The sequence below is a fragment of the Hippopotamus amphibius genome, chromosome 3, assembly GCF_030028045.1.
Source record: "Hippopotamus amphibius kiboko isolate mHipAmp2 chromosome 3, mHipAmp2.hap2, whole genome shotgun sequence".
In the NCBI taxonomy this organism is placed as follows: Eukaryota; Metazoa; Chordata; class Mammalia; order Artiodactyla; family Hippopotamidae; genus Hippopotamus; species Hippopotamus amphibius.
In genome coordinates, this window is record NC_080188.1 from 17,845,380 (window position 1) to 17,857,768 (window position 12,389).

The window sequence follows — 12,389 nt, forward strand, 5'->3', positions numbered from 1 at the left end:
TAGGAGAAGAAAGAATGGGTCTGCTCTTGGGTGCCTGCTCAGAGGCTTCATAATTCCTGCTTGCTCCTCTTTCTTGGACTTAAAAAAAAAAGGTGTATATGTTATTTTTTAGAGTAGTTTTAGTTTTACAGAAAAAGTGGGTGGAAGTACAGAGAATTCCCATAAAACTTATCATGCCCCTCCCCCAAGCCAGTTTCCCCTATTAATATCTTGTCTTAGGGTGGTACCTTTACTACAGTTGATCAGCCAATACTGATACATCTTCAGTAACTAAAGTCTGTAGTTTCCACTGGGGTTAACTCTTGGTGTGGTACATTCTGTGGGTTCTGACATGCTTGGTGGCATGTGTCCACCATTACAGTGTCACACAGATTGTTTCACTGTCCAAAACATTCTCTGTGCTCCACCTATTCACTGCCTCCCTCACCCTCCAACCTCCGTTCCACACCCCAGGCGGCCACTGGTCTTTTACTGTCTCCGTAGTTTGCCTTTTCCGGAGTTGGAATCATGCAGTATGTAGCCTTTTCAGATTGGCTTCTTTCCCTTAACAATATGCATTTAAGGTTCCTCCATGTCTTTTTATGGTTTGATGGCTCTTTTCATTTTAGTGCTGAGTAATATTTCATTGGATGTACCGCAGTTTATCCATTCACCTGTTGAAGGACACCTGATTGCTTCTAAGTTTGGGCAATTATGGATAAAACTGCTATACACATTCTTGTGCAGGCTTTTGTATGGGCATAAATTTGCAACTCATTTGGGTGAATACTAAGCCGTGGGAATGCTGAATCACATGGTGGGAACATGATTAGTTTTGTAAGAACCTGCCAAACTGGCTCCCAGAGTGGCTGTACCATTTCATGTTCCCACCAGCAATGGGCGAGAGTTCCTGTTGCCTCTGGGGGCAAGACTCACAGTATATCTGTAACCTTCCTGAGGTCAGCAGAATTAAGTTGGGATTGTGGTACATGGCTACCACTTTCCTCTTTTGAAGATCTGATGTACACTTTCTCTGAAAAAATCCTCTTGTTGCATAAAGCATGTAAAAATTTATAACATCAAGGTTCATGGCTTGGCATCCAGATTGAGAGCATCTACTCTAACCTTTAAAATATTTAATCCTTAAATCTGAAATTTGAAAGAACAAGAAGTCCTCAGTGAAAAAAAACCTCTTCTAATCATTTACTGTCGTTTCCTTGAGTAACAGGAACAACTTGTTTAAAATGATCTTTGTTTTTTAAGAGAGGGAGTGTTAAAGGGTCTGGGTTAGTGTTACCTCTGTTTCTGGTCTGTGACACGAGGGGTAAGATTGTTCCTTAGGTAGCTGGGCTGCCAGGAACGGCATTGATCCAGATGCTTGTGTAGTTGACCCGTTTATTACACACTCCGACTTTGATGTAAAGGGCAGGCTAGAGGTTTGGAATAGGGAGCGTGGAGGAACAGGGCAGGGGATAACTGTCATTATAAAAAAGATATGTTTCTAAAGCTTATAGACCAGAAGCTTTGTGTATCTCCAGAGTAATTCAGTTTTATTTTCTTCATATTCAGGTAAAATAATTGAACACGTTAAATTAGATGGTCTTCTAAACAGGAACTCTAGTATTTCAAATCCAAAGAATCTGGGAGCTGGGAAAGACTTTGGAGTGTATTTCATGCATAATCTTCATTTGAACAGACAGAGAAACTAAACTTAAATGACTTGCCTTTGGTCCCACTTCGAGGCAGCACCTTGAACATACATGACCTGATTTCAAGCCCAGTGTGCTTTGCCACTACCTTGCCTGAGAAATAAAAGGCATACAAAGAATTTTTTTTAAAAAGAAAGAAAAAAAAATTTGAGTCCATGCCACGAAATTTTGTGTGCAGGTACATGCCTTGCGGGGCTTCCGGAAAGTGCTTCATGCTGAACATGTTTGACATATGGAAGGAACCATGACCCTGGGTCCAGCTGTTGTTTTCCTTTCCAGTTCCCCAACCTTAAGCGTTTATAAATAAGTAGCCGTTGTGGCTCCTGACCTCTGGGTGTTTACATAGATTTTGTTGTTTTCGTATGTTTTCGTGGCTGATTATTAAATATTTTGACCATGCTTCTATCTGATGTGAAATGTTTATTCTAGGTATATGGACATCAGAGGTCAGAAGCTAAATCTGGCCCACTGGCTTCATTATCCGTTTCTTTTTAAAAATTATCTGCAGTTGTAGGATCATTGATGCCCCCTAGTGAGATGATTGGGTAAAAGCACTAGTTGATGAATGGAAGCTGTTAGCATTTTCAAAGGGTTAGTGGTTTTGGTGAAAATTAAAAATTAATGCAATATATTCTTTTTTTTTTTTCCATTAAGAAATTGAGACCAAGAAGTGAGCAGCGAGAGAATGAATTGATTATTTCTTTCCTAAGATGTCTATATGAAGAGAAACAAAAAGTTCATGTCCATATTGGGGAGATAAAGCAGGTATGGCATTTTTCTCTCTTTTTTTATAATTTTAACAGGACACTGTGTAAAACAGAGTCTTGAGGATTTTTTTAAGCTCTGAAACCTCTTTTTCTCTCTGTATTTTATTTTCGTTTGTTATACATGTAGAGAAAGTTGGGGGATATTTAGATTGTGCTTGGAAAAGGTGAGGAAAGTTTCTGTCTGCATTGTGGTGGTAGCAGAGTAGTTGCTCTGATGAGGGGACTGGTGTAGAGCATCGAAAGTGAAGTTTATGAGTCTTTGCTACCAAGACAAGCTCCTTGACCTGCAGGGAGCCAGTCCCTGTCATCTCACCTTTCTCCGTGATAAAATGGGACTGACATTGTACAGCTGCCTTCAGAATTACCTAAAGTGCCCAGAAGCTCTGTGTGATAAAAATGCAGTGTGGATGTAAGATAGCACGACTGATAAATCACATACGGCATTAGCCTGGCTTACATGCTCTTCAGATACAGAGCTTCCATTAATTCCACTTCGCATGCTGGCGGTGCAGGGTCGGCCTCCTGTCCTCCCTGTGCACAGCTCTGTTCAGCCTTTGTGTGTGAGGGGTGCTGTCTCACAGGCTGGGGCTGCCTGCAGGGCTCTGTCTTTGAAGAGCTTCCAGTTTGGGATTCAGGACCATTTTCCTATTTCTTTTGGATTCTGTGTAAGTCAGTTTATAATGAGCATTATAGCTTGTAAACATGCATTTTATATTTAAGTTACTGGTAGGCCAGAAAGCCTAGAGAAAAATCAGTGAAGGATGTTCAAAAAATCTTTAGTTTCCAAAAGCATATTGCCTTTTTTTTTTTTTTTTTTAAAGAACACTTCCTGGGTGCTTATTCTAAAGGTGTTTTAACGCACAGTTGTGTGCTCTCCTCTTGTTATTTTCTCTGTAAACAGCCTCTGTTTTTGTGGTCCCCTAACTGTGATGCAGTTTTACTTGGATGCACACACAGCAACTCTCCCCATTTGATTTCTGCCTTCCAGTTGGCTTCGGCAATCATGTGACTTCCCTGAACTCCTGGTCACATACAGCAGCCAACATTGCTTTTAATTTCATCAGACAACTCTGGGGCCCCTTAACTGTGACCCTAATATCAGTACCCTGTGGTTTTGGCCTTTGTGTGTTGACCTTCCTCCCTCCTCAGCCAGCACCCTTAAGAGAGGGTGCAAGTTCTGTGCTCCTCTTGTCCACTTTTGGATGGACTGCCCAGTCTAGGTTTTCAGTTAATTCTCTAGTTCACTTTTCAACCTATTTCTTTTCTCATTTTCTTTCCTTTTTGCTCTTGTGCCACTGATAGTTATTCTGTGTTGTGATTTTCTTCTTCCTAAGTCAGTCTAACTTGCTCCTACAGGAAATTGATAATTTTGAAATAATTTAATAACCACCAGAAAGGAGAATGAAGTGTTTATGGTGGATGGAAAGTTTTGACCTAAATGTAATCTTATTTCTATGGAACAGGGTAGTATCTTTATGATTTGGGCATAGACTAGTACAATAGAGAAATATATTAATGGTTTTTTTTTTTTGTTTTGTTTTTCATTTGAAAACAGAGAACTTAATGTAAAGGAGCCCAAGCCTCACAAAGTGGAACTGGTGTCTGGGCAGTGGTTGGGTGTCCCCTAGGCTGGACACCCTCTTGGGCTCTTGAGTTCAGCTTTTCAGAGCAGCTGCTGCTTTAAATCGACCGGATGAACTTTTGAGAGTCACCAATAGATTTCTCTCTCACTTTCTGCTACCAGATAATTTAACCACATGGATTTCATTATCTTCTTATTGCTCATAAAAATTCCTGTAGCCTTTGAAAATGTGTTAAGACTTGACCTAGCAAGAGGTGGAACTGTGGTCTGTGTCCACCAGCCTTGAAAAGTAAACAGGAGACAGTGAGCACAGTCTCAGGGCTGTGCTTCTCAGAGCCGTGGAGACGCACACTGTACGTGCTCTTCAGACTGAAGTGTTAGTGTTGGAGAGCTGTTGGAGGCATCGCTCCATAAAGTAGGAAACAGACGGAATGAATCCTTTGATCTCATGGGAAAGGGTTCAGTTTGGACAAAGACCTACAAATTAATAAATCTTAGGGGGTATCATGTTTTAATCAATGGACATATCATTGCTGCTTGTATTTACTAAGCTGGTACAAAATTAGTAATATTAAATCAGCTGCCACTGATTGTTTCCTATGTGCTAGGTATAGTTTTAATTCTTTATGTGAATTATTCCATTTTTTTCTGCAACAACTTTTTTGAGATAGGTGGTATAATACCCATGTTAGAGACAAGGACATAAGAACAGAGGTCAAGTTGTTTGCTAGGCAGTGTGGAGCCCATGTGTCCGAGGTCCAAGGACAATGTCTTAATCATTAGGCCCTTTAGGAGCTTAACTAACAAAATCTAACGTTATGTAACTGCTCATCGATTTGTCTGGGTCCATTATCCAGTAGCTAGGTTTTTCTTTCTTTCTTTTTTCTGACTTTTCTTTTTACAAAAACTTTCAAACATACAGAAAAGTTGAAAGAATCACACAGTGAGCACTCATATACCCACCGTCTGGATGAAACCATTTTAAACATTTTGTTGTGTTTGCTTTCCTGTATATCTATCCATCTATTATTCTGCCTTATTTTTGATGCTTTTCCAAGTAAGTTTCTCATATTAGTACTCTTGATCCCTAAACACTTCAGTATACATATCATTCAGTATTTATTTACAGTTTTTTGGAGATAGCATTTACATATAGTAAGTTGCACAGATCTTGAGTGTACCATTTGTTGAGTTTTGAGGATTTTTTATATTTAAATAGCCCAGACCCCTATCAAGGTGTAGAACATCTCCATCATGCCAGAAAGTACCACCACACCCAGTCAGTCCTCACTCCTTCCCTCCCGCAGGCAACCACTGTTTTGATTATTTTTTCCCACTATAGATTAGTTTTGCCTATATTAGAACTCTTTATAAATGGAATCATATAGTATGTTCTCTTTTAGTTCTGGCCTCTTTCTCTTAGCATAATGTTTTTGTTGCCTGTCCTTGTTGTTGCATAAATCAGTAGTATGTTCCTTTTCATTCCATTGTGTCAGTAGCAGTTTGTTTCTCCATTCTACTTTTGATGGACACCTAAGCTGTTTCTAGATGCTGGTTATTCTGAATAAGGCTGCTGGTGGGTACATTGTGACGCCACTGGATGGTGGGTTCCGAACTTGGGAACTTCATTGCAGCTTCAGAGTTTAAAACTTGGCTCCAAACATTCATACTTAGAGTTAACCCATCTTTCTGGGGATGGGCAGTGTGAGGACCACAGTACAATTCACTCTAGAGCCCCAAACTAGAAACTCCAGGAACCAGCATCACCTTCAAAGGAGATACTTCCAGATGCTTAGTTTAAAATAAATAAGGGATATGTTATTTTCTAAATGCAAATTATTCTCTAAATGTGAGTTACTTTCAGATTACACGTGAATTATGGTGATAGACATAGAAAAACACCTTTTTTAGTTGGTAGAGGAGAGCAGAAGAAGTGTTGAATTAAGTGTATAGAGATTCTTATGGCCTGGTTTATAAAAAGAAAAATACAAGAGCAGTTTTTCTTCTGTCTATGCAGGGTCTACTACGAACTACTACTCTTTTAGTCAGTATTTTCTTTATATATCAGAACAATTCAAAATGTCATGAAAACTTTGGTTATGAGTTTGAAAGCAGATCTACAGCTTCTTAACTTCTTGAGTGAACTGGTGTTGGGTCAGATGAAGGCCCCGGAGGGTTCTTTGTGGATAACTCCCTTTGCTCTAAAGGCTGACTGAAGTCTGGATAGGCTCGTTTTCTCGATAAGTGATTGCACAGGACCAAATTGCAACTAGTAAGCACCCATCCATGGTATATAACTTAGTGTTTGTGGAATGACTGCCCCAGCCTGTGCTCATCACAGTGCTTCTCCACATCTGCAAAATGCTAACTCAGCCAACGCCGGGGGTGGTATGAAGGCATTTATTGTATTAATCTGCACACTTTTCTGTATGCTTGAAATATGTAACAACAACAAAGAAAAGCTGATGTTTAGAGTAATGGAGGATGTGGTTGTGTGTTTTTCTAACAAAATCATCATCTAGCAGGAAGCATTCAGGTAGGAATCCATAGAAGAAGCAATTTAATCTTGAGGGTTTTTTTTTTTTTTTTTTTTGCATACCTCTTTGTTAATAAGTAACATTAAACTTCATGTTGTGATTGGCAACCAAACTGGTATGTTGTCAGTTTCATGTTATGGTCAGTTAAGGGAGAGACTTGGTTGCAGAGGAGAATGAATGAGATGATGGAAACCATAGGTGGGAGAGAGGACGAACAGAACTCTGTAGAAGGAGATGAAGGGATTAGTGTAGGCTGAGAGGATGGATTCTTCAGTTGATTAGGTTTATTTTGCCTCAGCCTCTGAAATGCCCCCAAAAGTAAGTTTTTGCTTTACTTTGAAAAGCTAATCATAGCTACCTTTGTACCAGAAGCTGTGCCCAGTGTTTTACATGTTTTACGTGTTTTAAAGTCACAACATAGTACTATGATTAGATCTTGAGATTGGTCAATTTACAGTAGAGGAAATTGTGGCTCAGAGAAAGTAAGTAATTTGCACAAGGCCACATCTAGTGAATGACATATCTCTGATCCAACTGCAGAGCCCGAGCTCTAAACTGCTTTGTTAACTGATTGGGTTGTAAGCACATTTCCTTATTTTGTTTGGAGTAGGCAAAGCAACTCTTTGAGGCAAAATTATTTCTTGGACTTGCAGTCATGTCACCAAGGAGCAGGTGAGAAGAGGTCACAGAAACAATATGACTTGGGGTCAAAAAGATGCATCGTAGAGATTTTTCAGTCCTTTAGAAGGAAAGAAGGAGGGAAGGAAGATCTAAATGACTTAACTTTTGTTTCACTTTTAGACAGCACAGATTGCAGCGGAGAATATTGGAAGTGAATTACCATCTAGTGCCACTCGATTTAGGCTAGATATGCTGAAAAATAAAGCGAAAAGATCTTTAACGGAGTCTTTAGAAAGTATTTTGTCCCGGGTAAGTAACATAAATCCTCCTAATTTAAGTTAAATCACTTTTTGAGAGATCATGAAATTCAGTTCTTTGCTTTCATTCCGTCAGTGTTCATCATAAAAGTGTAGAAGGGTAAAACATTTCAGTGTCTTCTCAGTGTTAGAAAAATGTTATCTACCCTTAGAATTCAGTTTTTAACTTGGTCTGGGTTAAAAATGTTCTCTATTCTTTTGTATTATATTCTGAGGAATTTTTGTCTCCCAAAAGATTGTTGTTTGTTGACCAGTCCCTATAAAGAGCATGGATTAGTTACACCAAGGTGTGGGTTCTGTTCTCCCTGGTGTCAGTACGTACAGTTTAAAAATTGTTATTGTTAGCTGCTATTGTTATATGTCTGGAACTGTTTATAGCAGGATCTGCGAACTGTGACCCTTGGGTCAAATACCATTTGCCTCCTGTTTTTATAAATAAAGTTTTATTGAAACACAGCCAAATCAATTCATTTACCTGTTGTCTAAGGCTGCTTTTCTGCAGAGTCGAATACTTGCCACAGACACCATATGGTCCACAAAGCATAAGAGATTTGTTATCTGGCCCTTTACAGAAAAAAATTGTGGCCTGCAGCTCTTTAGGAAGAACAAAGCATACATATGTACCAATCTGGGAGTTCTTTAAGAAATTACTGTCACCCCCCCCCCCCCCACTACCTCCCTGCCCCCACCCCAGCATGAGTGTAAATACCTAGAATGCACTTATAAGAAATAAAAGGTCTGTTTTCTCTCAAAGTTTCACACCTTTCTGGAGCTTGCAGTATCTGCTTATGGTTTTATTTCATGAATCACTCCATTTGAAACATTTTTTTTGTTATGAATTTTATTCTTTGAAAATTTCTCAGAAATTTTATTTCTGAGAATTTTACAGCATCCTTACAGATAATTAAAAGTGGTTCATTTACAAAACTGGAGTTGGGGTGGGGCTGCCTTTGAGAGCTCCCAGACGGAGAGATTGTGGTTTGCATGTCATAGGCTGGTGGGCCACGACACCGCGCGACTCAGAGGAGAGAGCTGTTGATGGCGCACGCCTCGGCACTTGCTTTTCTTCTAGACATGTTGTCTCTCCTCCTGCCCGTCGTCCCTGCCAAGTGACTAGCCCACAGGGTGCTTTGCAACATTTAGTTTGGTTTAAAAAGAAAAGACTAGGGGGGGCGTCAAGGAAGGGAGGGAATATGGGGATATGTGTATAAAAACAGTTGATTGAACCTGGTGTACCCCCCCCAAAAAAAAATAAAATAATAAAAAAAATAAAATAAAAAGAAAAGACAAGACAGAGATGTTGATTGTCTTAATGTACATATGTGCTCAGCAGTGTTTCTCAGTAGATGCATTTTTCTTGAGCTTATTTAAATAGACCAGGTTGCTTCTATCAGATGCCCTTGCAGAAGCCTCAGGGGTCATAACTCGACTGCTTTTCTTTCCATAGGGTAATAAAGCCAGAGGCCTCCAGGAGCACTCCACCAGTCTGGATCTGGACAGCTCTGTGTCTAGCACATTAAGTAACACCAGCAAAGTAAGCACGTTTGTTTTTATATGGCACCCGAGGAAACCAGCAAACAGGTCTTGCTCATCTCCTGTATACAGGGCCTATCAAAAGGAACAAAAGAAGCCTCATAGCTCCAATCATGAAGAATTTGGTGCTTCCAGACTTCATGATGCAGGAGGAGGGCTGGCCGTGCAGTTCTACTCTAGCAAAAAAAGTTGTACATACCAAAGCAGAGGGGCTATTCCATAAGCAAAGAGGTAAAAGTGCAATTTCAGGCCACTGAGATCTAATTAATCACAAAGCAATCAATGAATTTCTTTCTTTAGTAGGTTTTCTAATGAAATCTAAATGAAATATTGAAAATAATTTAAATTGGGAAAACCTCAAACTTGCGTTTATGAATTGTAAGAACTATACAGCTTAAATTCCTGAAACTTATTCTGTCCTCTACCTGACTCAATGATTATAATTAAACATCACTATTTTTATTTATAAATAAGCTTCACCTCTCGCATCTGCCACCAAGCACAGCTTTGTGGTAGTGAGCAAGTCAGCAGTTCTCTTTGATAGCAGGCCTGTGTCTATGTCCCTGTTTTATTAATTTCTTGCTTTCTAAACATACAAGCGTATTTTTTTTTTTTAATAAATTTTTATTTAATTTATTTATTGGCTGTGCTGGGTCTTCATTGCTGCACACGGGCTTTCTCTTGTTGCTGAGAGCGGGGGCTACTCTTCATTGTGGTGCGCAGACTCCTCATTGTAGTGGCTTCTCTTGTTGTGGAGCACGGGCCCTAGGCGTGTGGGCTTCAATAGTTGCGGCACATGGGCTCAGTAGTTGTGGCTCACGGGCTCTAGAGCACAGGCTCAGTAGTTGTGGTGCACGGGCTTAGTTGCTCCATGGCATGTGGAATCTTCCCAGGGCAGGGCTCGAACTCATGTCCTCTGCATTGGCAGGCAGATTCTTTAGCACTGCACCACCTAGGAAGTCCCAATACAAGTGTATTTAAACCTGGTTAGTTCAGTTTTTTAACCACCAGAAAAGTGGATTTCAGGTTTTGTGCTGGGGAGGTCAGAGTGCCCTGGGGTGGAAAAAGGGGGAGTCGTCATGGAGGCCAGCGGCTTACCACAGGAATCGAAGTTCCTCTGTGCTCCATCCTGGGCATGTGGTTTTTAAAGTTTTTATATCATAACCAACAGTAATTTATACATTTAACATTGCAAAATGGTTCACAAACACACATAAGTATATGCTCCTAGTTAAAATTAAAATAAAATTTCACAAAATAGTATTTGCTGTAAATGTGATACATACTGGTGTTTTCCATTGTTTTGAAAAGCTTGTGGCAGACCAGGAAATTGATATCACTACCTACCAATGTGTTACAACCTGTAGTTTGAGAAATACTGCCTTAATTGAGTGCTTTCTCGGTTTCTAAGGTGCATCTGTAATGGGGGCTGGTTAAAATGCAGATTCTGATTCAGTAGGCCTGGAGTGATTCCTGAAGTGGTGAATTTCTGACAAGATCCCAGGTGATGCTGATGCTGCTGGTCTGTGGACCCACTTAGGGGAGCAAATCTCTAGGCCCCAGTCTTCTGAATATGATTGTTTTAGCGGGGAGGGGCGTGCTGTGTCACTTGCGGAATCTTATTTCCCTGACCAGAGATTGAAGCCGTGCCCTAGGCAGTGGAAGTGAGGAGTCCTAACCACTGGACTGCCAGGGAATGCCCTGAATATGATTTTCTAAATTAGAACCTAGTGGAACGTAGCGTCATCTGTCCTCCATCTCCTCCATACTGACTCTGCCCACACTTCATTTGAAATTTGGAAGCGTTTTGGTTTGTTTGCTGGATATAGATGAAAAAGACAGAGCCTCTACTCTACAGGAAGGAACTCATCTGGCAGGAGAGACAACAGATACACCAGCTTCGAGTAGAGTAGCTGTGAGCCTGAGTTCAAATAAGAGCCATGGTAACTTAAAGATCACAGGAGCGAAAGGAAAGGGAGCTATTTTTGGTCAGTGGAACCAGAGAAAACTTGGAGAGGCGAGTGATAGTGCTTTTGCTAAATCTCAGAGAAAGTGTAGGAATTGCACCTGTGGGAGTGGGCAGGGAAGAAGGTGTTCCAGATTAGTTCCAATAAAGATACTGTGAAGAAATTCATGTCACTCAAGTGACTGTTCCAGTAAGTCTTATTGCTTGTTTTTTATTCTTCAAATCACGGATCTAGAAATATACACATGGTGTGAATTTCTAGGGTAATTCTAAGGGAAATGCAGGTGTTCAGAACCCGCCTGTGTGTATTGTGTGCATGGCTGTATGCACTTCTTTACGTCTTTTGTTCACCCTGAGATTGAGAAACTGTTGTAAAGTGCGCTTTTATGTAATTGGATCTCTTCCAATAAATTGATCATCTGGAAGCAAAGAAACTGGACATCCAGTGGCCCTTTCAGGTGTAAGATGAAGCTAAGGGTTAGCTCTTCCACATAATTTAGAAGGATGTTAATGAGAGCTGAGATGAATAGGTTTGCGTGATGGAGATTGCTTGCTGAATTGTCTTAAACACATTTTTAAATTCTTAAATTAAAAAGAGTCTTTGTAACTGTAGAGTCCTGAAGAATGAAAAATTTAAGTTATTGTTTAAAGTAATTAACATTTCATTAAGCTTTTTAAATCTACTTACTACAAAATTGTGTATGTACCCTTTCTCCTCAATAAACATAAATTTAATTTTTTAAAATTACAATCCTAAGAGGCCCTCAACTGCAGGTCAAATGAACAGATGGAATTTAGATTCTCCAGTCCAACATTAGATGCATTCATTCCTTTTTGCTTTTTTCATGTTGATTTATTCATCCCCTCTAGCAATTTCAGTAGGGACAAGCTGGTATGCTTCTTTTTATGTTATATTTTTTGATTTAAGAAAAATATATTGCGGCCCCCTCCTCCCGCATACCACTATGTCCTGGGCATGCAGTGCTGAGCGTGAGTGGTGGTAGTTCATTCCTTTGAAATAGCATGCATCTTGAGAGCCTACAATATTAAAATATTGTCATGATTCTCAACAAATGTTTGAGTACCCATTCAGGAAATCCACTGAGTACTTAATAAAACAATAACTCGTATTTATGTAACATTGAACAGTGGACAAGTACTTTTAGTTGTATAATCTTGCTGAATTCCGAAACCTGGTGAGATAAATTTTCACTATACCTTTTTACAGATGAGAAAATTGAAGTGCAGGAAGAAGTCAAGTGATTCGCCCTGAATCATAAGTGCCTAGAGAGAGATTTTCCATATCCAAGAATAATACAGGATGTAATTGTTAACCCTCAAGATTGCCAAGTTAAATCCAAACATTAGATCAGATTCA

The 12,389-nt window shown here is 39.8% G+C and overlaps 1 protein-coding gene across 9 annotated transcripts in view; it reads left to right on the top strand.

The window, feature by feature from the left end:
* Positions 1-12,389, top strand: part of TBC1D1 (TBC1 domain family member 1) — a 205,698-nt gene that overhangs the window by 121,436 nt on the left and 71,873 nt on the right. For all 9 annotated transcript variants that reach the window (XM_057729957.1, XM_057729960.1, XM_057729959.1 and 6 more), the window contains 3 exons: positions 2,343-2,453; positions 7,376-7,504; positions 8,960-9,046. In XM_057729957.1, the coding sequence (XP_057585940.1) occupies positions 2,343-2,453; positions 7,376-7,504; positions 8,960-9,046 (327 nt within the window). The remainder of the gene's footprint in view (positions 1-2,342; positions 2,454-7,375; positions 7,505-8,959; positions 9,047-12,389) is intronic.